Here is a 25,846-nt window from a genome sequence, read left to right as displayed (position 1 = left end):
GCAACCAAACGATGTTTAATATTACTACATGGAATTCCCATGGAACCCCCAATCTGATTTTACAATTTGATATGATCTAGCCCTTTTTCAGGATCCAATCTAATTTTCAGAAATTTGTTACATCATGGTGGTAGATATTAAGAGAAATATCAATTACAAAATATACACTCATAAATAATTAGAGAATAAAAACAATACAAGCATTGAAAGAACTGTCAATTTCAAATTTAGATACCTGCAGTCACAGTTCTACTGTATTTGTATTTGAGATAAGCTTTGATAAATGATTCCAATTCTCCGTCCATAACAGAGGCGATATCTGATGTTTCAAGCCCGGTCCGCACATCTTTCACAAGCTTATAAGGATGAAAGACGTAATTACGTATCTGCTGACCCCATTCCGCTTTCACTGCGTCTCCTCGTATTTGTTTAATTTCAGACGCTCGTTGCTCCACAGCAATGACAAGTAGTTTCGCTTTTAGACGGCTAAGAGCTTTGATTCTGTTTGCTAGTTGAGATCTTTCTTCTGTAATTTTGAAGAAAAAATGAACAGATATCAGTAATTACATCAAAAAATGAAAAGGGGAACAAGAACTGCAACTATTGTTCAATTCTTTGTTTCTACTGAGAGTGGGGCTTGAGTAAGCCGAAAAAATTCGACCAACTAACTGTAGAAAATCAACCCAAGAACTCAAATAACTCAACTGAGTATATGAAAAGTACAAAAGTCAGATTATATTGAGAATTGAATCTAAAAGTAGCATAATGTTTGCCAAGAATGTGTCTGAAACTGTAGTTATCAGGAAAAAAAATTTGAATGCCCTTTTTAAAGAACAAAAAATAGGTACAACTGCACAACACACAAAGATTGTAAGGACATTTGAAATGTCAATGATAAGACTGTTCAAAACTTTTTAATTAGATTAACAAAACTATAAAGATGTTCAAAATATGGAAAAAAGATAGAGAAAATAACTTAAAACTATTTTCTAACATTCGACGTCAAATCTAAGTCAACTTATGACATTAAATGGGACTTCTTTGTTGTAATGAAATAGATATAGTCCAGTCCAGAGGGTGTTCTAAAAAGGAACAGCCTACAATTTCATTCAAATCCCATGGGAAATGATTTTTTATTCAACTTGGGAAAAATCATACAACAAATACAAGTTTCACTAACAATTAGAATGATATTCATGGCAGTTAATGGTTAACTTGGATAAGTTATTTTACCAATTTTTTAGTACATTTCAGTCTGTATTAACTTTTAATATAAATTTAAAAAATTGGAACAAAATTCATCAATTAAGCCAAACCTGATACAAATTCCAGAAAATTAATATTTTTAGATATTTGACAAAATTTGATCTTAAATGTTACCTACAATTCAACTTCATCAGAGCCTTGAATCCGTAAGATAAAAGAAACTTTACAATCATCAACAACCATGACACCCAAAGCATTGAAATTTTAGTGAAGAGTTATAGTTGCTATACTATTTTTATCAAATGGGCTAATTGATGCATGAATTGCTTTCCATGGGATTTTAATCCAATCATATGGTTTGAAACTTTGAATCATAAATCATAAGATCTGGTTATATTGCAACGAATTCCACAATTCAAATAAAAAGGAAAAAGAAAATGCCCTTACAGAGCCGAATGATTATGCATGCTTAAGTAGGTATCTACTGTTTTGAGCGAACCTGTGCATCGAACTGCAATTCCAGTAGGGATATGAACAATTCGAACAGCTGATTCAACCTTGTTAACATTCTGCCCTCCTTTTCCACCTGCTCTTGAGTAGCTTATTTCTAGGTCTTCTTCGGGTATCTCAACATTCAATGACTCTTCAGGAAGAAGGGGCATCACTTCAACACCGGCAAAGCTTGTCTGCACAAAATGTTTTTAAAGAAACTTAAAAACACATGAAACTCTGCAGAAAAACGGTAGAAATGGAGTCCAAGGTTTAAAATTTCGGTGTAAATCTTAATTTTTAAAAATTTCGGTATAAATTTTGGTTTCAGTCCCGGCCAATTCTGCCGAAATTTAAAACCATGATGGAGTCATTGTCAAGTTTTTAACTAACATGCATATAATGCCAAGATAATAGACAAAAGCTAAGTATAGAAACATTATGAGAACAGAGAATGATAGAGCTGATTGCTGCATTGAAATCATGGATTTATGAGGTGGTAGAAATATTAGAAATCAGAGTTTGTTGTTGTTAAAATAAAATAAGAAGCAAAGGAAGTGATTTGGGGGTGAGAAGAAATGGAGAAATACTTTCAGGAGGTTGATCATGGAGATTATGGTGCTAGAAAAAATCCTTCTCAAGTTGAGAAGAATGACTTATAATGAAAGGATAGCCTCCTCTAGCGTCCCCCCATTTCGTGAGATCTCTAGAGATTCACCAGAAGATAAAAGCCGCCGGAGGAGACTGGGGCTTTTCGAGGGAGGTGGCTATTTCTTTTGTGGAGGAAGAAATTGAGACTCGTTCAAGCCCTGGTTTTTTGGAAAGAAACCCGGAAGCGGTTGTCATGGGTTTGCCTACTCCCCACCTACAAAGCCTTGTGGACGAGCTTGGGAAATTCTCGAACTAGGTGGGGTTGGGGTGGCCTTGAGTCTTGGATGAAGTCCCAAAATTTTGATGGTTGTTGGTGGAGGAAGATGCTGGATGAAGGGTGAAAAGACTGTAAGATAGGGTGCATGCCTTTGTATGGTCGGAGTAAGTTTCTTTTGGTAAGGACTATAAGCAATGCATTCGATATGTTTTATTTAGCCCTTGTGGCTCAGGGTATGCCCTGGGGATTTAAAGTTGTGAGGAATCCAACGTCACGACTTTCTCCTCATGTATTTACTCATATGACTAATTCAGAAACTAAATTTTTGTCAGATGTAATTTAGTATTACCTATTTGTTGATTAAATTTTTGTCGGATGTAATTTTGTATTACCAAACTCTTACTGATAGGCAAACATGTCAGGCTTTCCAGGCTGCTGTCTAATAGCTAATGCCCATGTATGACGTTGATACGCAAGTCCCTGACTAAGTCACATAGCATCAGGGTTCAAAATACAGTCAGTCACTGACTAGCCCACGTCGACTCAGTTTTGGCCTTAGCGAGTTAATTGAAAATTCCTTTGTCTTGAACTATCTAAGGTAATTAAAAACTCCCCACGCCAATTACTCACATCCCCGAGTTGACTCGATTTCACCTTGGGCTAATATTTCTCCAATGCGAGCTTTTAATCACCCATAGTTTAGAATGAGGATACCTGGCGAAGACCTTTTGCATTGAAGGGAGATTGCCGAACAATACGATGTGTTCCTTTCTCTCCTGAAAGATAGCCATAAGCAAAACGGCCTTCAAGTTCGATAGTAGCTGACTTGATTCCAGCTTCCTCTCCCATAGATTTCTCAACCACTTTTGTTTTGTATCGCTGTTGCTCACCCCATCTTACATACATTCTGAGAAGCATATCAGCCCAATCCTGCACTGGAGATAATGCAAAGAGTCTTACAAGAAAATCAGATCAGATAGGTAAACCTTTGACGGCATATTAAAAGGCAGAACCATCAATATTGCATCTTAAGACAGATAAAAAATAGGTTCTGTGTTTCAAAGTATCATTGTCAACAGACAGCAAACAACTGTACATTTTACCAAAACAATCCGCTGATTGACTCAACCTTTTAAATTCACCATGAAGTCCAAATTGCGTACAGACCTAAATGCATTGATTGAGTTGAACCAGCTAAAGAATCTGATGAGTTCACGATTTTATGGAAGTTCTTTAATGGTGAAGAAAAATGCAGGAGAAATCAGGAAAAAAGTGTGTTATATCAAACTGCAGATGAATGTCCAACTAATACCCAATAACAATTTTTTTGTTTTTTTGAAAATTACTAATACCCAATTACAATTGAATAAGAAATCCAAGCTATGTCACAAATATCTCCGATATTTTCAAAATATCCTGTTTTTATCGTGACATTTTGATAAAACGATAAAATCCCGAAATAATCCCGCGATTTTAGAAATATAGCGATATTTTCATTTTTATCATAACATGTCGCGATAATATCACGATATTATCCATATATTTTTACAATATTTTTATTTTATATTTTTTCTTAAAATCATATATTTATATAATTTTATTTTTATCATTTTTCCGGATATAAACCCGAAAAATATTAAAAAATAATATATCCCGAGATTTTCACCTTGCCGAGAAATTCCCGAGGCATAGAATCCAAGTTCCTAAATAATCTGCTCTAGACATGACAGCCTAACACTCAAGAAGTCAATCTACTGATAGATCCCTTTCGGCTTTTGGATGAAAAGAATTGACCATTCCAACACAGATAATGAATCTAAGCAATGTCTCGCTTGAATGAGAAAATGAAATTTGTGGAATCAGCAGAATAGAAGACACGGACACGGATCCCTGCCAAATTAAGGCCATAAAAACAAAAACAAAAAAAACCAACTTGATAGATGGATGAAAAGACGAATACCTGAGCATCAGTACCCCCAGCACCAGCAGTGATAGTAATAGCAGCGCCTTCTTTGTCATAGGGCCCAGAAAGCAGCTGTGTCAACTCAAATCGATCCATTGACTTGTTCAATTCTTTAATGATCTTAGAGGCCTCTTCAAGAAGCCCAGTATCTACAGATTCCATCTCTTCAGTTAGACTTACTATTGTTTCTGCATCTTCAACCTGCACAGTGTAACGGTGACATCAACAAAAATGCCCACAGAAGTCACACCATTCTAAAAAAAAAAGTCACAGGCCTAAGCACAAATATAGAGGTAAGAAGCATAAAAATGATATTTAACATTCTAAACTTCAAAAGTTGACCTATAAGATCTCGTAAAATAATAGCCGTACATTGCTTGGGTCTAGGTACCAAACTTTGAGACAACACAGACAGGCAAGTCACATTTTCAAATTTTGGTTGGTCCAAAATGAAAGAGATGGTTTATATAGAGGAGCTACCTTCCAAGAATTCGCCTACTTATAGAGAAGTTATCAGGGACTTCTTAAAAAGGCAATGGAAGCTATTTAAAGAGGCTGCTAGTAGGAGGCCGGGAGTGTTTTTTATCTGACTGGTTTACTAATGTGAAAGAATCTCACTCCCCTATGCACAAGCATCCCTTCTTCATCAAGATGCTGGAGGATGAAAAGACCACTAGACATCTTCGGTGGGAGGAAGATAAGGAGGTAGGTGTCAAAAAATTAGGGACTATGATTATTAGGAAGAAAGCAATAGGAGAGAAAGAATCATCTGATGTGGAGCGTTCGACCTTGAGCTTAGATGAGGAAGTTTTTGCCTGGGAGATTCCTGTCTGGCCCCTGTTGATATTAAGATGGTTTTGTTTTTGGTTGTTGGTATCTTTGCCAACTGTAAATAGGCAAGGGACTGCTGGTCCCTACCTTATGTAATTTTGCTTCCATATATTAATATATATAAACCTGTCGCTTTTCAAAAAAAAAAAAAGATAAATAACAACAGAAATGGCTACAAGAGTCCATGTCACATGTATCTGCATTTAGATATATTTACTCATAGTTTTCGATTATATATAAAATTTGATTGATAGTATAGGACAGTCCAAGATACAATTATGAGATACTGAAAAATGCCTATTCTTTCAATTATGCTGACAAAACAGTTGTCTTGTGATAATCTGCCACAGACATCAGCAGTTCGTTTCCCAACAGCATACCTTTTTAAAAGGAAATCTTTATCAAGAAAACAGAAAAACAAAACTACAAATTTACATCAAAGGGCAGCTGCTTTGCATAGTACAAGATTCCCGATAAGCCATTGATTTTACTAATTTATCAACCAACTAATTTGCACTTCTAGGTATATTCCTACACTCCATCATCACTTCTCTCTTGACAACTCTTTTATCTCATTAATACACTGCCCAAATCTCCATGGATCCATCTTCTCTCCTTTTGTCAACAAGACAATGTTGGATGAATCTCTTTCCACAAGAAGTTTCCCCCTAATTCTGATTTAAACAGTCCCATTCCTGCTAGAAGCTCCCTCACCTCAATCTCCGTTGAATCTCTTCGGCCTATTGGACTCGAGTTAGATAGAATAAACTCTTCATTTGTATTCATAAAAACTTCGCCAGTAACCAAGGGAGCAACTGCTGAAATTCAGCTTAATGAAATTTTGTGGGGTGGATGCCAATGAGGTTTAATCTTCATCTCCGGACCTCTCCCTAGCAGAATTTAAATCTCGTGGAAATATGAAGCAGGTGGCTGCAGAAACATTCTTGAATCTTCGAATCCTGATATCAAATGCGCAGAGAGCCAGAGATCAAACCAGATTTGACTGGTTTTGGCAGAATTGGATCAGATTTGTGCCATCTCTTCTCTCTTTTTCACCAAGAAACTATAAAATTCCAGCAGAAATTTAAAAAAATGGACTTGAAGTAAAGATCTGCAGAGATACATATCTGATTTCTTTTTCTTGATTGTTTCAAAACAAAATACAAAGATTGTTCTTCCGCAGGAGAGAGAACGCAAGAGAACGATTCAAGCACGGAATCGCTGAATAGGAATTCTTGCACTCAACAAGAAATGGAAGAAATGGGGAAAAGATTAGAACACTAATCTTCAATCTCCATTATCTCAAGGGAAAAAGTGATGGATAAATGAGAAGAGCGAAGCTCTCTCTCAAATCTCTCTCAAAATAGAATCTTTACAAATCTCACATCAAAACTAACTAATACAAATGACGGGTATGGACTTTATACAGGCTAGTCCTTACAACTACCACACAACCAACATAACTACCCCTGTGTAAAAAAACAAGAAAAGACATCACTTAACAAAAATTACAAAGGACTCACAAAAGACAAAAATAAAATTAGAACCCCTACGCTAATACAGTTCAATGATGAGCCAATGCATCGGGGAAAATACTGCATCAAAATAACCTCTAAACTCTTGGGCCCAACTCATTAGATTTATCTTTATCTTTAAAATTACTGCATTGAATGAGCTGAATTTCACCTGAAATGTATACCTGTTCATTTCCTTCCAAATACCCCACCAAACATCCAAAGGGCTTATTTTCCAAAATGATGATCATCGAGAACTCAACATTGGTCTTTTTCTCTCTCCCACGAAATAAACAAGTTTGATCGACGAGATTGCTTGGTCTCCAATCATGGTTTTAAATTTTCAACGAAACCGAAAGGAAATGACCGAAATTTCTTTTTCCATACCCACTGAAACGATACTGGAACCAAAACGCATATTGAAACCAAAACCGTGAGTGTATTAGCGGTATACCGTATTACTATGTGACACATAATTATATTTATATGAATTACATGTAAAATATGGTGTATGCATTATGGATAAATATTTATATAAATTACATGTGAAATATGGTATATATTGCATTATCAAACATGCGTCACCGCGCACGTCACTAGGTGTTTGATGTTGTTAAATCATTATGGATGGTTGTCTTGCTTATGTGATGGTTTCTAATTGTATATTTGTGCTTATTCTAGCATTTCCAGAAGTTTCACCTTAAATTCTATCATTGGAATATGTTTATTTATGATTTTATTATTTTCTTACAGTTTCATCTTAAAATTCTATCATTTGCAAATGTTTTCATAAGTTTCTGTGATTTTATAGGATTTCTGCTGGCATTTCCAACTGAAACCGAAACATTTCTGTTTCCGTGGTGACCGAAATCGAAACTAAAACAGATAAAATAAAATATGGTCTCCAATCTAATCAAAGTTTTGGATAGGAGTTTTATGAATGATATGTTGAGCTATTGATTTGGTGAATTTGACGTTTTTGAGAGAGAGAGAGAGAGGAAAAAAAAAAATTTCCTTACAGGAGGAAACAGAGCTGTATTTTTCTTTTTCTTACTCTTAGTTCTAAATCGAAGTTCCTAATAGCAATTTCTACGTTAAAGATTCATCAAAATGTGGAGTTTTACCTCTTCATAGGGTGAGTCAGGGTTTTAGAGGGAATTGTTTGTAATCTCTTTGTGATCTACTTCAATATTTAATTTTCGGGTGGCAGCTTCAAAGTGCTTCACTGACACATTCAACAGCAATGCCACGGACTTGCATGGAAGATAGAATCCTAAAATCTCGAAACAATTCACACCAAAGATGACATGATGTACATAGATGAGAAGAGGATTTTTTTTGTTTGTTTGGGGAAGGGGGTTGGCATTTTTATGTTATTATTTGGAAAATAGGGTTGCTTTTTTATTAATGGGTTTCTACTATTGAATAGTATGTAGAAACTGAGTGGATGGTTAGGACAAGGTACACAAAAAATTTGTCATGGAGATAATGTAAAGTATCCAAAGGGAGTTTTTTGCATAAAAGGAAGAATAATAAGGGCTTTAAGTTGGTAGAAATGAGAAAGCAGTACTTCAAAATGATTCCGATCCAGAGTATGCTCCTATCCACTTATAAAAGAAACGACTATCAGGAACGAACTAATCCTTTTTTTTCATCAGATTACACTTGATTGTATCCAATTGGCGGAATCCAAATATGGTGAATAAACAGAACTTCTTTTGATTATTCTGATGCAACGATTAGTACGAAATAACATTGATAGTGAACACCCGCTTTTAAATTGTGTTCAGTTCTTCCATATTTTTCAGAAACTTGTACTATATTTCTTTGTATGTTTGTATGTTCATAGGATGCCTCGAAACTTTGAGCATCTTGAAAACAGTCACTGTGCTAGCACCCAATATATGAGTTTGACAGCTATAGATGTATCAATGCACAGGTTGAATAAGTCTATATAATAGCTGGGAAAATCACTTTCCTAAAGGAGGCACACTTCTCCATGAAAACAAATTTTGGTAGGGGAAATCCACAACACATAGGTGGAAGTGTACAAATTTTACCAAGACCATTTCATAAACCAACTCCCCAAGTTTGCTTGCAGCTTTTCTCAGTGAGGAACTCAAACCAGGGATATATTGAATTCACATCCATTGCAAAAATTTATTGAAGAGGATGGAAGCACCAACGAGACCTACAATATGGGCTTGTAGTCACAATAATTAAACACTGAAAACCGTAGTTCATAAACAAAGCAATCGATTTCAAATTAGTTCCGACTTCAAGTAGATCGCTTCCATTACATTTTATAGGAAATTGAGCAGCTCTGCCATTACTATGATCTTAAATTTGTTACTAGCAAAAAGGTTTTAATGAAATAAAAAACAGGGCATCAAATTCAAACCTGGGACTTGAATCCTGTGAGCAGTTTAATTTTATCTTTAACGTCAGTCAAGGCAAGAAGGGTTTCCTGTGCTTTAGAAGGATCATCCCATAAAGAACTATTTGCGGCGGCCTTCTCCAAAGCTGCAAGATCAGTTTCCAACTGTTCCAGACCCGCAGAGGCCCGAAGTTCTTCAACACGGTCCACAGTAGTTTCCACATCTTTCCTCAGGGTATAAAAATCTGTCAGCAACCACAGAAAAATTAGAAACATTTTAACTGACATAACCGTGCTAGATTTTTGGTACCCTTTTAAGCTACCAAACTGACACACACAAGAAATGTTATAGTATTTTTACTGAAAAATAATAAAAAAATTCCAGATGTCAGTAGATCTTATGGAACTCAATGGGAATATATAAGGATTTTTAAGAATTCGTACGGATTTTTAAGACTGAGGCAAGAAACTATTTGGAATTTTCAGGAATTGATAAGAGATTCTTAGACTTGAAGGGCAGAATACCATGTTACCCCAGAAAGGAGTGGCTACATCATTCACAAGTAGTTGGTCATGGGGAAGGCACCCATTTTAAAGTGTCAAAAAGATTAGTAGATATGATGAAATGATGCAAGTGGATAGAGATTGGCATAGGTTGTTCAGCTTTTCCTTCAAGGAAAAATAATTTTTGAAGATGTACTCAATCCTGAGTGACATCGTGGCTCACTGACTAGAAAGAACTGCACATTAACCATATCCTTCTCTTGAAACTGCCCGGCGTGGGTGGGTGGGTATGTGTGTGGCGGTGGTGGTGGGGGGAGGGGGGCACCAATTGCTGCATGCACGAGGAGATGCATGAAATTATGAGCCTTGCTACCTTGCTAGGTGGTATGATACATAACTACTATGAGAATGTTGGATACTGTGTCCTTTCTCAATCAATGAGAAAATAGAAGATAGATCTACCTGATAATAAGAAAAGTAGAACAGCATTAAGTTGAGGACTGCCTATCGTGAAAAACTTGCTTAGCTGTCTCATTGGCAACCACTTTAGCTGAACTGTCACCAGGCACAGCAAAGAGTACACAGGGAACTCCAACAAGTAAGAAGAAGAAGAAATGAAAAAGAAAAGCCTTACCCCCATGCTCATGTAGGCTCAGAATAAGGCACGACTACGTTTAAGAAGTAATCAGTTGAAATTGACAAATCAACTGACATGATTAGGGTTTAACAATATCAGTTGGAATAGTAAGCTTTTCTCCGTGCATTTCTCCATTTACTCTATAAGTTTTAGGCGTTCTTCGCATTATGTATTTATTAGAGGCCCATACATATTCCACCAATCAGAAAGAAGAAAATCATTCAGTAGATATAGATAGTGTGTAATTAGACACGATTTGTGTCTCTGTGAAACGACCAGTTACTCCAAAAGCTTAAGCTGATGGAGATGGCGTCATTTAATCTTTTATACTTTAACAGTCTCAATATTTGAAGAAGAAAGTGAAAGGAGGAAAGAAGGACAAGGAAGAAAGAAGTAGAGGGTGGGTAAGGAGTAGCCTCTATTGCTTTAACAGTCTCAATAAATAGTAAGTCTGTTTTTTACTATAAATAGTACGTCTGTTTTTACTATAAATAGTAAGTGGGACCACTTAATATATATTTTGTAGTTAATTTATTTAATAAGATAAGATTAGAGAGACCTAATAAAATTAAACACTTACCATTCCTTTTAGACTTAGAATAAGAAACATTTTATAAAAAGGATATATATAGGAATCAAAACATGGGTTTCCTCCCCTTGCGCACGCCATCCTGAAACCGATAGAGAGAAAGAGAGAGAGGAAAAGAAAGAAAAGAGAAGAAAAAAAGAAGAAAATAGAAGAAAGAAAGAAAAATAGGGGTTTCCTCGAATTGTTTCTTTTTCTCCAATCAAGTAAGTGCCTAAACTTGAAATTTTGTTTTAATTATTAGGGTTTTATATAATCTAAGATGAAAAAGAAATTTTTCTAATCAATAAGAGAGGGTTTCATGGATTTTCTTTAGGGTTTTGTTGTCGGAACCCTAATCGATTGTGTTAGGGACTTGTTTTCGAGATTTAAGGCTATTCATATAATCTTTAAGAGATTCAACGATTTTAATTAAAAAAATATCACTTAAAGGGACTTTTTTCAAGAAAATAGGTTAGGATTTTCAACCTAGAGTGATAATAAATGGGTTTTAATGGTGAATACATCATGATAATAGGTTTTGCAATATTTCACGAGTTTTTTTTCAACAAAATCAGCACAAAACGGTAGTAAATAGGGGCTGTTACCTTTTTGTAGAAATAGCATATAATGTATGTATAAGATTCTATATGAAATTGGTGATATGTATATACAATATATAGGTATTTAAGAGGGGTTTTCGATCAAAATTAGCACCTAAAAGTAACTGAAAATTTATTAAAAATGTTGTTTTTGGATGTGTTTGATGTACAAGTATGGAATAACAACAAATATGAATTAGTTAAAGATAAAACGACAATCGAGTATGTGTTTTAATCATGTTTTGGGGACTTTTTTGGTAAGAACAGCCCCTATATGAGTTAAATAATAATTATTGGATTTAGGCGATGGGAAAAAGTGTTTTTTAAACTTAAATGGATGTGTTGGGGTAACTACTCAGTAAAAATAATCCTTTAAGTAGAAATCATATGGCTTAAATTAAGGCTTTTGGGAATGACTAGTGTATGCCATGGTTAGTGGGTTAAAGTACTAACATCTTACCAAATTTAAATCATAAATGTTACATAAGAATTGGAAAAAAGAAGAAGGAATTTTTTGGATGAAAAGAATGACATAGGAATAAATTAGGTAAGTGAAAATACTAGGGGAAACAAATAGGTTAATGGGGAGCAAAGAAAAGAAAGAAGTATTTGAAACATCAAATATATTTGGATTGACACCCATGCGACATGTCATGATTACAGGCTTTCTTCCGAGTGACACCTAGAGCATGGTATTTGGACTCCTTTCACTCGAGAAACCGAAGACAAGTGATGACTAACTTTTATAATATTAGTTACAATTATGATTTCTGTGATTATATTTCTGTTTATGATTATTCGCATTCTTTTTGCACCTATGTCATTGAATTAACTGATTATCCCTGTAGAATTTTCTGTGGTACTTTTTATTTTTTAGGCCATAATCTATATACACGATGTTTTTGTATTGGCCTTGTACTAAAATACGAAAAGGTCATGGAACTACGTGTAGCCACCTACCGACGGTTTTATGATGATTTTCATCGTGTATATACTTATGAGGAGATAGATATGACCCATATACCTCATCGAGATGACATGATAATTCTCGTAGTTTACCTATCTCTATATGTACTCTGTATGAGACGCTCTCTTATATGCTTCCATGATTTGCCATCTTTAGTATATTTCTTTGACATTCTCACATGCTTATTGAAATTCTTTATCCTTGGCAACAAATCTTATAATTCTTATTGATTTTCCTTATCACATGTGAATGTCAAGAGAAACATCTTTATAATGCAGATTTTCATTCTTGTCACTTTTATTATTCAAGCCAGACACATGAGCATGTTGTTTGACTTAGATTATTTTCCAGACTTTGTAGGTGAGAAAATTTAGGAGTCTTCACCGATGAACAGGTCTAGGTGGCACTTAGGATGGGAGAGAGCACTCATAGGATTTCTTCTAGGGCATGACTTGTTGTCCTGCCCAATGGAAGTTTAGTTGTTTTTATTCATTTTAGATATTGAGGTTTAATCATGGATTCAGTTATTATTTTATTTCAGTTCATAGTTTGATATTAGCAGTTTAGATAAATCATATAATAGACATTCAGTTAATGGAATAGAATTGTTTAGTTTTTGTTTCCCTTCTTGGGGTAGCGATTCGGATTTTGGGATTTTGAAAGAAAAAATTGTCTAAAAATTTGCCCCAAATCCGGATCGTTACAGTTAAGAACAATAATGCCCCTCATTACAGTTAAACATATTCTAATACATTGACACTCCCCCTTAAGCTAGAGCATATATATGAAACAACTCCATCTTGGAAGTTGGAACAAATATACTCTATTTTCTAATAAGTACCATGGTGAAAAGATCTTCTAACTGGTCTTTTATCTTCACAAATGGAATAGCAATCTAACCAGTTAAGACCTTTTCTCGAGTAAAATGTCATCAACCTCAATGTATTTTGTTCTTTGATGAAAGAATGTTTGAAGCAATATAAACAACAGTTTGATTGTCACAAAACATCTGCACTGGAAGATCAACCAATAACCCAACTCTTTTAAGTAGAAATTTAACCAAGTTAACTCAGAACGTGAGGACCATTACTATGTACTAAGCTTCAGCGCTGGATCTCGCGGCTACACTTTGCTTCTTACTCTACCATGCTACAAGATCCTCTCGTAGTATTATACGATAACATGTGGTTGACCATCTGTCAAATGGTGAACAAGGCCAGTCAGCATCTATATAACCCCCCAACTCTAAGGATATTGGCTTATACAACCAAACCACAATATAGAGAACCCTTTAAATCAGTGTTTAAAAACACGGATGTGACGCGGAACGCGGGCAAGAAATATCCTTGTCGACTTGGCGCAGACGCGGCCAAGAACGCGGTTGACATGGCTGAATACTCGGTTGAAGTGATCATAACTCGGGAGAGTCAAAGAAGTTTTTATTGACTTTGTAGGGCAAAATGCAGATGCGGTGCAACACGGAATGCAGACAAAGTAAAAGGGAGTCGACTCGGGAGAGTTCCGAGTCGAGTCAACGAGTTTTTAAACACTACTTTAAATACCTCATCACTCTCCACACTGACTACGAAAGAGATATTTGGCCAAGTAATAGTGAGACAATTCAATTTTCCCACTAGACGTCTCTACCCGCCTGGATCATCAAACTGTTCTCCACTTCTCCCTGATCAATTGTAGGTTTGACATCGGGGTCCATAGGTGTGTCAACTGGTTTAGATCCTAAGTCTGTCTGTCTCACCAAGTAGACCCTGACAAACTTTCTCTTTGAAAGACTAATTCCAAACTTTGACCTTGCAACCTCAATTCCTAGGAAGTATTTCAGGTTACCTTCAGTCTGAAAGTGTCACCATAAAACCTTTTACATGTCTTCTATTCCTCTGTTGTCATTACAGGCCCAAGTAAGTCTGTCTTGCGAGATTGATCCAGAACCTCTTATCACAATACTCCCCCTGACCAACAAACCCAGGAAGTTGCTCCATATACACCTTCGCATGAAGAGTGCCATGCAGGAAGGCATTCTTCACATCAAGCTGAAAAAGGGGCAAGCCATGAGCGCACCACGCGATCGGACATAAGCTTAGTAATAGGGGAATATGACTCAGAATAATCAATGCCATAAGTCTGTGTAAATCCCCTTGCAAGTTGCAACAAGACAAGCATTCAGCTACTCAAGAGAGCCATCGGCTAAAAACTTCAAGGTGAAAATCCAACGACAGATCGCAGCCTGTTTATTGAGTGGTAGTGGAGTCAGCTCCCACGTAACATTGGAGTGGAGCTTTCATTTTTTTTCCTCCGCAGTCGTCTGCTAACCAGGATGAGATAAGGTTTCCTGTACTAACTTGGAAACGAAAACAGATGCAAGGGAGGAAACAAAACTACGATGCGAAGAGGATAAATGTGTAAGAGAAACAGAACCAAAAATAAGATGAGCAAAACAAGAATGCTGTAGGTAACAATGGAGAAGGATCCTGAGGCAACAGAGGTGATGGCAGGCGAGCCAACTATCGAGGTTGAACCTCTGTGGGGTGAGAAGCATGTTGACGGCAGCGAACATATACCTGTAGGGGTGGCGGAGAGACAACAGACTAATCGTCCACTGGAAGAAGAACATGTGAGAAAGAGTCTTCATCACACTCAAAAGGAGAACATTTATCATAAAACGGGAATGGTCTAAAAGAAGGTAACACCAGATGCCACAAGATGCTGTAGCATTTGTATCCCTTTTGAGCATATTAAGAAACACGGGGATCTAGTTTATGACCCTGGACCTGAACTCTAAACAAAGCACACAACCAAAAGCGTGGGGAGGAATAGAAAACAAATGTGAGTTTGGAAATAAGTGAGAAGGGAGACTGATTATTAAGAATTGATATTGGTATTCTATTAATAAGATAACACCCAATGACAACAGCATCACTCCAATAAAGTTTGGGAGCATTCATCTGAAACAAGATGACATGTGCAACTTCAAGTAAATGTCTATTTTTACGTTCAGTCACACTGTTTTGTTGAGGTGTGTTGAGGACATGATGGCTGATGAAGTATACCATGAGCACCTAAAAAAATTTGAAATGAAGCACAGATATATTCTTTAGTATTATCAGATCGAAACACATTAATAGAAGCACCAAACTTGTTCTGAATTTCAGTATAGAATAACTGAAAGGCAGAAAATACTTCAGTTGGATCTTTTATTAAACAAAACCAAGTCAATCTTGAGTAATCATCACAAAAATGTAATAAAATACTTAAACCAGTCCGTGAGGGAACCCTAGGAGGTTCCCATGCATCAGAATGAATTAGAGAAAAAGGTCTCATGACTTGACTATCAATCCGAGACGGGAAGGACACCCTATGATGTTTACTCAACTCCAATGACTCACATGTAAAGAAAAAGAGAACTCAAAGGCGGAACTAATAATTTCAACGACCACAAGGAGGGATGACCAAGTCGAACAATTCCACTGGTGCTGATTGAGAGCAAAATGTAGTGTTGTAGACTTGCCACCACTATTTAAATAATATATTCCTCTAGATTCATGCCACCACCAATCATCCTCCGTGTTTTGAGATCCTAGAAAATACAAAAGGAAGGGTAAAATGTAATTGAGCAATGGGTCTTAGTTAACTTAGTAACAGACATGAGATTTACATGAAACTTAGGAACATATACAACATAAGATAACTATACAGATGAAGTAGGGCAAACATTCTCAAATCCGGAAAGTAGGGATGTAGTTCCATCAATGAGAGTAACAAAACTAGATATAGGTGAATGGAGGTCTGAGAACACACCTGAATTCTTGGTCATGTGATGAGGCACCATTATCAATGAACCGAGGAGAAGAGTAGGACGGATTAAGATACAAGGCAAGAAAAACCTATTTGCGCCATAGTGGCAGTGTTGGCAGAGGACGCACTGGCGACAAGCTTGAAGAAATTTGGCATACCCTTCATGTGAAATTGTCATTGTCTCAGAAAAAGGCATGGCTGGAACCAAAACCATATTTTTCCCAACAAAAGTTTACTATGTGTCACTCTAAGACCATAATGGGTACACTTATGAGGACCCCAGCAAGGCCCGCATCCTGCAATAGATTCTCTAGCTCTACCATGACCACTAAAAAGTCTAAAATCACCAACTCTACCACCACCACCATGACTCACACAACCACCACATCCATGGCCTCCATAGCCATTACCGCCATGACCCAAGGCTGCCAAAGCAAAATGATCTAGAGTAGTCGTAGGCTAAGAATCAAATAAAGAGGCACGTTGAAGACGAGCAATGACCTCATCCATAGTAGGAAGTTGATGCAGGAGCATCACCTTGGGACACATCATCTCCTACATGACCCTTAGTCTCTGTGTCTTTGCTTGTTCATGTGATGTCTTGTTTAGTCATTTTACTTGTTATAATTGTCCTTAATGATCTTTTTTTTCTTTTATTAGGGATATTTTAGACCATTTGTGTTGTATTAGGGGTTGCCTATATAAAGCCTCTTCCCTCTCATTTGTAGAAGTTTTGAAATTGAAATTTTTGGAGAGATTTTCTTTTGAGAAAAATTTGATATAGAGTTTTGGCTCTTCTCTTTATCCTTCATCTTTTATCTTAGGATTGTGGAATTTGAAGATTAGAGTGATAATCTTTCTTCCATGTCTTTCATCTCTTGTCATTACTTGTTGAATGCAAGAATCATTCGTTGATTCCGCGTTTGATTGAGCTCGTGCGTCCCCTTGCTCGTGGTGTAGATCAAATCATCCGTTGATTTCATGCTTGATTAAGCTCGTGCGTCCCCTCGTTCATAGTGTGATTAAGATCTATCAATTTTCTACAAAAAATAAGAGCAAGAATTTCCAGATCTGTCCGATCTTCAAGATTGCCAAAGAACGCTTCCAGATCCAACTGCGTCAATTGATATCAGAGCCTATGGCGCTAGAATTTCATAATTTCAGCGGATCTTGGAGGAGAAAACAAAAAAATTTAGGAAGGAGCTGACTTAATCAGATCTGTTCGTGATTGGGAGAGTTGTTGAAGATTCAAGTGAATTACTATCCTCGGTTAATAAAACCTATGAACTGCAAGAGCCATAGATCTGCCCTGTTTGTTTTCTGCAGCAGAGATAAGAATTCCAAGGTGATTTATGGTTGAATTTTCTATAGAAACTCCAGATCTGTAAGTGCTCTTCATCTCTGCATGTTTCAATTTCATTTTGATCAGAAAATCCAAGTAAAAGCTAGTCGAATGGTGGAAAATTGTAGCAGATATATGCTCACGTTTTATTAATTGAAGCCGATCTGAATTTCCAGTGCTGCACTTTAAGATCTGGACGTACAATCATAAAAGCTCTATTGATTAGAGTGAATTTCATTATTTGTGTTGAGTTAAATCGAAATCACCGAATCCAAGCAAGTCTTGAATACTGTCTTTGGTTGTTGGTTGAATTAAATACACGATCTCCAGTTTTGAGTTCAGAAATTAAGGCGAATTGGAGGCCTGCGGCAATTTTTTGAAAAAAAAATGAAGAAAATTGATTACATGTGGATCTAACAGCTCTCGAACAACGTGTAAATGTCTGCTCATTCTTTTGTTGAATGCTATTCTCCTAGGGAAGATCATCTTCTTGGAAGGTCCTGTCGTGGAATTCCTTGTTTATTTGATGATGGAAGAAATTGAGTTTTCATGAATATGAACTAGAGAAGCCGAGTCTCAGAGATAGGTGATGTTTTTGTTCAAATTCAAGAAGTAATGATGATTTCCCCTCTGTCCGTGCACTGATGTCGCAATAATTTCCTGCACCAAACCTGCATTCGATATCCGGAAGCATTCTTCGGCAATCTTGAAGATCGGACAGATCTGGAAATTCTTGCCCTTATTTTATTTTTATTTTTTGTAGAAAATGGGTATATCTTGGCCACACTACGAGCGAGGGGACGCACGAGCTCGATCAAGCATGAAATCGACAGATGATTTGATCTACGCCACGAGCGAGGGGACACACGAGCTCAATCAAACGCGGAATCGACGGATGATTCTTGCATCCAACAAGTAATGATAAGAGATGAGAGACATGGAAGAAAGATTAGCACTCTAATCTTCAAATTCCATAATCATAAGATAAAAGATGAAGGATAAGGAGAAGAGCCAAAATTCTATCTCAAATTTCTCTCTAATGAGAATCTCTTCAAAAATTTCAATTCCAAAACTTCTACAAATGAGAGGAAAGAGGCTTTGTATATGCAGCCCCTAATACAACATAAATGGTCTAAAATACCCCTAATACTCAACTCAACTCAACTCAACAAAGCCTTTGTCCCTAACTAGTTGGGGTCGGCTAAATGAATCTTTTAGAAAAAATTCATGAAGAAGGTGAAAGGAATCTACCCGGCTCTAATCCTAGTTCAAGTTGGGTTCTTCTACGTGGATCATTTTCTTCCATTCCATCCTATCCAAGGTCATGTTCTCTGTTACGTTCCTAGCTATCAAGTCATTCCTCACTGTTTCTACCCAAGCTATTTTCGGTCTGCCCCTACCACTTTTTATTCCATCAATTTGGCACGACTCACCTCTTCTCACCGGAGCATCCAAAGGCCTACGTTGGATATGTCCAAACCATCTTAAGCGGTGTTGTCTCATCTTCTCCTCAATTGGTGCCAAGCCCACCTTATTATCAATGTCTTCATTTTTAATTCTATCTAACCTTGTGTGGCCGCACATCCATCTAAGCATTCGAATCTCCGATACACTCATCTTATGCACATGCTACTTCTTGGTGGCCCAACATTCTGAGCCGTACAGCATGGCTGGCCTCACAGCTGTCTTATAAAACTTTCCCTTCAACTTGGTAGGGATTTTACGGTCGCATAAAACTCCTGAGGCAAGCTTCCACTTCAACCAGCCTGCTCTTATTCTAAAATACTCCTAATGAAAGAAAAAACGATCATTAAGGGCAATTATAACAAGTAAAATGACTAAACAAGACATCACATGAACAAGCAAAGACACATAGACTGAGGGTCATGTAGGAGATGATGTGTACCAAGGTGATGCTCCAGCATAGTTTTGTACTTCCCAAAATCTGAGAACGGACTGGTTCAAATCTGACAACATCAAACTCATCATGTTGTGTTTGTTGTAGAACTAGATCTATGGTAAGTGGCTAAAAAAGATTTAATTCATTCCTAATGTCTTGGCAAGCTGAATAATATTCGTGACATAATTTTGGCATTTTCTTGGATCAAAATATCATAATTACCGACGTCGCTAGAAGGCTTATCAACGGTTAGATATTTGAGTTTTCCTTTAGCAGTAAGGAAAACATCCACTAATTTGGCCCAAAGAGCATAAAGGTTAATAGAAGTCATCTAAGTTTGAAGAATATTAGGGGAACATCAAGATCATGATCCACCAAAAAATCTGTTGGCACTTCCAGATCTAACCAAACTACAATCTACAAGCACGAGCAGATCAAGCCAAACCGTGTCTAGATCTAAAATCATGATCGGAACTAACCAAACCGTTGGCTAGATCTAAAATCATGATCGGAATTAACCAAACCACGCCGGAATTTCAACTACACTACGCAAACCTAACCAAAGCACACCTAGATCTGAAATTTTCAGCGGACATGGCTAAGAAAAATATTATACCACCATGATCAAGCTTGAGGAAAAAATTGGTGTGCCCCTCTTGAAATTACAATATGAACCAACTCGACACCACTATCAATGCTTGAGATCACCACATCACATATAAATGTCACCACCAAGAACACTTAGATCATCCTCATTTAATAGGTTAGAAACGAGGCTTCTATCACCACATCATCGCAAAAAATAAGGAATCTATGTAGTTTCGAACTTTCGATCAGCATGTGAGACTACTTGTTTCCTCTTAGTTTTAAAGAAAATAAGAAAAATAGAAAAATATCCAGGAGGATCCCTAGGAATCAATGATGCTTTGATACCGTGTCACAATAGTTGAAGAAGAGAGCGAAAGGAGGAAAGAAGGAGAAGGAGAAGGAGAAGGAGAAGATGGAGAATGAGTGGGCGTCATTAGGGAAGGGAAAAGAGAAGTTGTGTTAGCCTCTATTGAACCTCTCTTCTAAATCATTAATAAAAGAACGTTGAATAATGACCTTCATCACACTTAAAACATATTCCAATACATTAACAAGTTGAAAGCCCTGTCTTAAGAGTAATGGCTTGAAAGAGCTATCTTGCAACCCTTCAAGAAGTCTCCACAACCCACTGTTATGAGGTGTTGTCCAACTGTCTTGAGCAATAGGGACATACACCTTCTCTACCTTGTGCTAGGAGGTGGAAACATCCTATTAGAGTGCACATCCCCTTGGAGAGACCATTTTTGGAGCATGGATGGTCATCCCATTATTGCTGGAGAAAGGGAAGCCCCTCCATAATATTTCCTCTCGGCAAGTATGCAAGTGGAGGCTTGGCATCCCCAATCTCACTCTCCACAATTATTAGGGGTGTGGAGTTGAACAACTTCAATCCTCACTCTTCATAATGAATGCTCATGCCCCTCCTATAGTCGGTACAAGAGTTTAGCCTCCCTCTCCCTCTCTTATGCAAGTAGGGCTTGACGCCTCCTTGACCCCTTATCTCATTGGGGTTAAGGAATTTGAACTCCCCTACTCTCTCTACTAATCGCAGGTGTGGGGCTAATATACCCCACATTATGCTATCTCGGCATGTCGTTTTTGTATCAATAAGACATTGTGTTTTAGATAGATGCTATCATTGAACACAACTACCTAAACTTAGAAAGTTCTAATAGAAAGGCAAACACATTTGCATATCCTAAAACAGTATTGCAACAAACAATGCTGCATCTGAGAGTTTGCATGCCCGACCATGCCTAACCCTCATCCGCCAATCAGAAGATTTCATGTATTGAGCCCGTGCACATCACAGTGATATCAAAAGATGGGGCGGATGCCCCGGGATCGGTGACATTTTCAAGGGTACGATCTTGGGCAAGTAGGAAAAGAAGCTTCACAATAAGAAGAGCTCCATGTATCATTTTGGTACCTCCATCAAGATCCTAAATGTTTTATCAAAATAGACGATGAGCTCACATCAATCAAAGAGAGCATCCTGGCTAATATTCTAAAACACCATTTTAGAAAGCACGTAAACCCGCATTTTGCAAAAATATTTCAAACTCATACATCCTAAAAAGAAATGACTTTGTTATGCCCCTTTTCCTTTGCAGAGAACTCCTATGATATTAATAATTAAAATCAAATTAATAAATTATCAAAATATATGCATTTGTTGCCTTGTATAAAATATCTACAACATTTTTGTTTCCCTGTAAAAAATATCTACAACACTCAGCAGAGACGAATAAAAACACTCCAGCACTGTAAAGCATACCTTGCATTGCCCATTCAGTTGTTTCAGTGCCTGTTACTATACTCGGTTGGCTCTTGGAATTTGCAGGGTGAGCTGGGCCAAAAAAAAACACAATAGTTAAGTGAAAAAACAATGCAAACCTTGAAGAAATGGGAAGTTACAATATATATATAATAGTGTGTGTGTGCGTGTGTGTGTGCGTGTGTGTGTGTGTGTGTGTGTGTGTGTGTGTGAGAGAGAGAGAGAGAGAGAGAGAGAGAGGAACCCTTGAAAGCCCATAACAAAGGTAGTTCTGACTACACACCAGAGTTGCCAGAGTGGGAAGCATGTGCAATAAGCGATGCGGGAAGCGAGGAGTTTGGAAAAGAGAAAATGTGGGAAACGAAGAGCTATAGAGCCAGTAAAGAAAAAAATTGTGGGAAGTGCTGTTGAAAGTTAACATGAAACACGTAATAAGACTCATGAAAGCAATCAAGAAGTGTATAGAAAGAGTAAGGTTGCGATAGGTTAGGGAGGAAGAGTTAATGAAGGCAAGGATTACAAGTAGTAAAGAATACTTCGCAAGTGATTAAAATTACAAGTTTTAGGGATTTATAGTTTCACATGTTTTATTCATGTAGTTTTAATGTTAGGTTTTTGAATGGGCGGCTTACCTCCAGACAGACGACTTCTTGAGGAAAAGGAAGATGATAATTGCAGATCATTGTGCTTTATGTATTGAGGCAAGAGAAACAGCTAGCCATCTTCTGCTTCATTGTAAAGTGGCGTGGGTGGTGTGGGGCAAGTTACTTCACTGGTTTGGCATCCATTGGGTCTTCCCTGAATCAATTAAGGAGCCTCTACAAGGTTGGTCTTCGGTACCTTGGAAGAAAAAAGGGAAGATGTTGTGGAATATCACCCTCTTAGCTACAATGTGGGTCCTATAGAAGGAAAAAAATGCGAGACTTTTCAAGGGTTATGCAAGAAATCTCGACCTTTATTCATCAAAGTGATAGCCCTTACTATATCGTGCGTGAAATCTCTCCCAGCTTTTGCATTTGTATTAGCATATGACCTGTGGGAAGGATGGAAGGAAGTGTGTATGATTAAGGAGAAGAAGCAAGTGGTGGATTAAAAATGGGAACCTCCACCTGTAGGCTAGGAAGCACGGGTACTCTCCCGGGGCTCCCGCACCCGCACCGGCACCCGACACGTATGGGGTGCGGGTACGTCCGGGGTGCATACCCCATTTTTTTTATAAAAAAAAAAACTAGTTTTGGTGGTTGGGTGCGTGTCAGGTGTGCACCATGCGTACCCGACACGTCCTGCTTCTCTTTCCTCTCCTGTACTTTTTCTCTACTTTCCTGTACTCTGTATTTACATGTAAACCATTTAAGTTTGTCCATTTACTTAAGATTTACATGTAAATAACGGAATACCCCCCTTTTGGATTTATTAAAAATAGTTTCAACACCCAAATCTAAAAGGAAAAAAAGTCAACTCTCCAGTTCTAGTACAAAATTCAAAGAAAAAGGGTCGGGTCAAAATTTTAACTTTCTTAACTTCCAAACGGTGGAATATTTTTCAAATTTTAAAAATTCATAAAATCTATCGTGTCCAAACATTATTAAATCCCAAAACTCCGGTAAAAAAATCTCATAATTTGGTCTTTAAAAATTATTCATCTTGCCAGGCACTGGTTAACACACTGGTGACGACTTTTTTTTCTAATGAATAATGTATTGATGCCTCATGTTATGAAATATGGAACTTAATCACTTATGGAAAGAAGAGTAATATTAGAATTTTCCATTTTGGTGATGTTATTGTTATTTAATTGCTCTACAATTATTATTTTTTAATTTTTATAAATATATAATAAAATATTAAAATATATTATTATATTCAGCGTACCCGAACGTACCCGCACCCGGTTTTTTTGGCAAATCACGTACCCACGTACCCGTGTCGTGTCGTACCCACACCCCGTACCCGTACCCGTGCTTCATAGCCTGTAGGTTTCTTCAAGCTAAACTTTGATAGATCTAGCTTTGGACATCTGGGCCTGGCCGGAATAGGGGGTGTTCAGAAATGATCATGAGGGATTGTTTGGGATTTTGTAGGTCCTATTGGGGTTACTGATGCATCGGAAGCAGAGGTCCGGGCTGCCCATCAAGGCATCAAACTCTTATCATCAAACCGTTTGGAGAATGCAGTGGTTGAGGGGGATTCCTTAAATGTCATTAAGTGGCTTAAAGGATCCCAACAATACCCTTGGAGGTTTGATAGTTTTTTTTACGAGATCTCAGATTAGATAAGACCTATGACTCTATCCTTCAAGCATGTTCGTCGGTCGGCTAACGAGTTGGCCGATAGTTTGGCGAGACAGGGAGTTTCGAAAGAAGGGTTGGATATTTTTTATTCTCTTCACCCATAAGCTCTTTTTTTTTCTCTTTTTTTTCTAGGCTTCTAGTATCTCTCTTTGGTTGTACTTTGACCATCTCAATCCCCTCTTATTCTAATAAAATTGGCGATCATTCAAACAAACAAAAAATGTTAGGTTTTTGAAAAAAGATCCACATGTGTTTTGTTTGAAACTTAATATGAGTTTGTAAGTTTTAAAAGTACTATTATTTTAAATGTGCTTTGTTGGTGTTATTAAAGGCCCGGAACACTATTTTAGGAAAAAATAATCACCCACATGGGAAGCGTACTCTTAATTAAGAGGAAACGCATAGGAAGTGAATGGGAAATGTGCTTTTCCTAATTTTGAGAAGCAAGAACAACTTAGCTTCCTAAGCCAGTTTATGGGGAAACAAGCTTCCCATCAACTAGAAAGTTTCCGGAAACTATGCTCAACTCAACTAAGCCTTTGTCCCAAACTAGTTGGGGTCGGCTAATGAATCCTTTAGAAAATTTTCGTGAAGAAGGTGAGAGAATCTACCCAGCTCAAAGTGACTAAGTGTTAACTTACCAACTTCTCCAAAAGCTTAAGCTGTTGGAGAAAGGCGTTATTTATCTTTTATACTTTAACACTCCCCCTCACGTGTGGTCCACTTGGCAAACACGTGGCACATGTGGTCCCACTTTGGGCCGACCATCGCATGTGGATTTTTTTTGCTATCCGGGTGGCTTGAACTCGAGACCTTTGGCTCTGATACCAGGTTAACTTACCAACTTCTCCAAAAGCTTAAGCTGTTGGAGAAAGGCGTTATTTATCTTTTATACTTTAACAATAAGTCTAATCCTCACACTAGTTGGGTTGGTCTACATGGATCATTTTCTACACTAGCTTCCGGAAACTATGCTACAAACTAAAAAAAATTAGAACTGAAAAAATCACAGAAACCCCATGATAATACTAAAGTCACAAAAGAAAACCATAGCAATACAGAGACAGAAGAGAGATTACTTGTGAGAAACAAGCCACTTCCAAAATTAAAAAGCAATACTGATTACAACAACAATAAAACCCAAAAAAAAAAAAAAAAAGAGAATGAGAATTTGGCATAAAATAAGAAGACAATTTTTGCTCACCAGAACAAGAAAATGGTCGTGGGTTTGAAGGATTTCTCGAGATAAAGAAGGAAGGCCATGCCCTTGATTTGAGGGTGTTGATTGAGAGTCGTTGGTTTCTAGTGCTAAGGGTGAAGGTTAAAGGGGAGTGGCGCAGGTTAAGGGTCGTTGTGAATATTTGCAGAGACTCCATTGCGAGCTCAGGGACAGAGAAAAGAAAACGTCACATAGGATAAGTACAGGCTAATCCTCAAGACCATAGAAGTTCCATGGGACAAATATTTCCTCCTTTTCTTCCCCAGGTCACCCCCTCTAGTGTATTTATGAATTATGACTTGTCTTTTTACACTACTAGGGGGTGGCCCGGGGAAGAAAAGGGGAATAATATATCATGGCCCTTTTATAGGTGCAAAATAGTGGGACCCATTGAGC

The 25,846-nt window shown here is 37.3% G+C and overlaps 1 protein-coding gene across 1 annotated transcript; it reads right to left on the bottom strand.

Annotated features, from left to right (window-relative positions):
* On the bottom strand, nt 1-25,641 carry HCF109 (high chlorophyll fluorescent 109). Its single transcript, XM_077371788.1, has 7 exons — nt 25,436-25,641; nt 21,941-22,012; nt 9,273-9,493; nt 4,524-4,727; nt 3,278-3,493; nt 1,706-1,892; nt 1-526 (listed from the first exon to the last, which is right to left on the bottom strand). Exons 1-7 carry the CDS (start codon nt 25,605-25,607, stop codon nt 228-230), a joined length of 1,371 nt encoding a protein of 456 aa, XP_077227903.1. The 5' UTR covers nt 25,608-25,641; the 3' UTR covers nt 1-227.
* Between the last annotated feature and the right edge of the window lie 205 nt (nt 25,642-25,846).

The sequence above is a fragment of the Tasmannia lanceolata genome, unplaced genomic scaffold, assembly GCF_043159265.1.
Source record: "Tasmannia lanceolata isolate RefF3 unplaced genomic scaffold, GAP_Taslan_0.1 ptg000037l, whole genome shotgun sequence".
NCBI classification, from domain to species: Eukaryota; Viridiplantae; Streptophyta; class Magnoliopsida; order Canellales; family Winteraceae; genus Tasmannia; species Tasmannia lanceolata.
The sequence above is the reverse complement of the archived record's forward strand: the minus strand, read 5'-3'. Positions and strand labels throughout refer to the sequence as shown.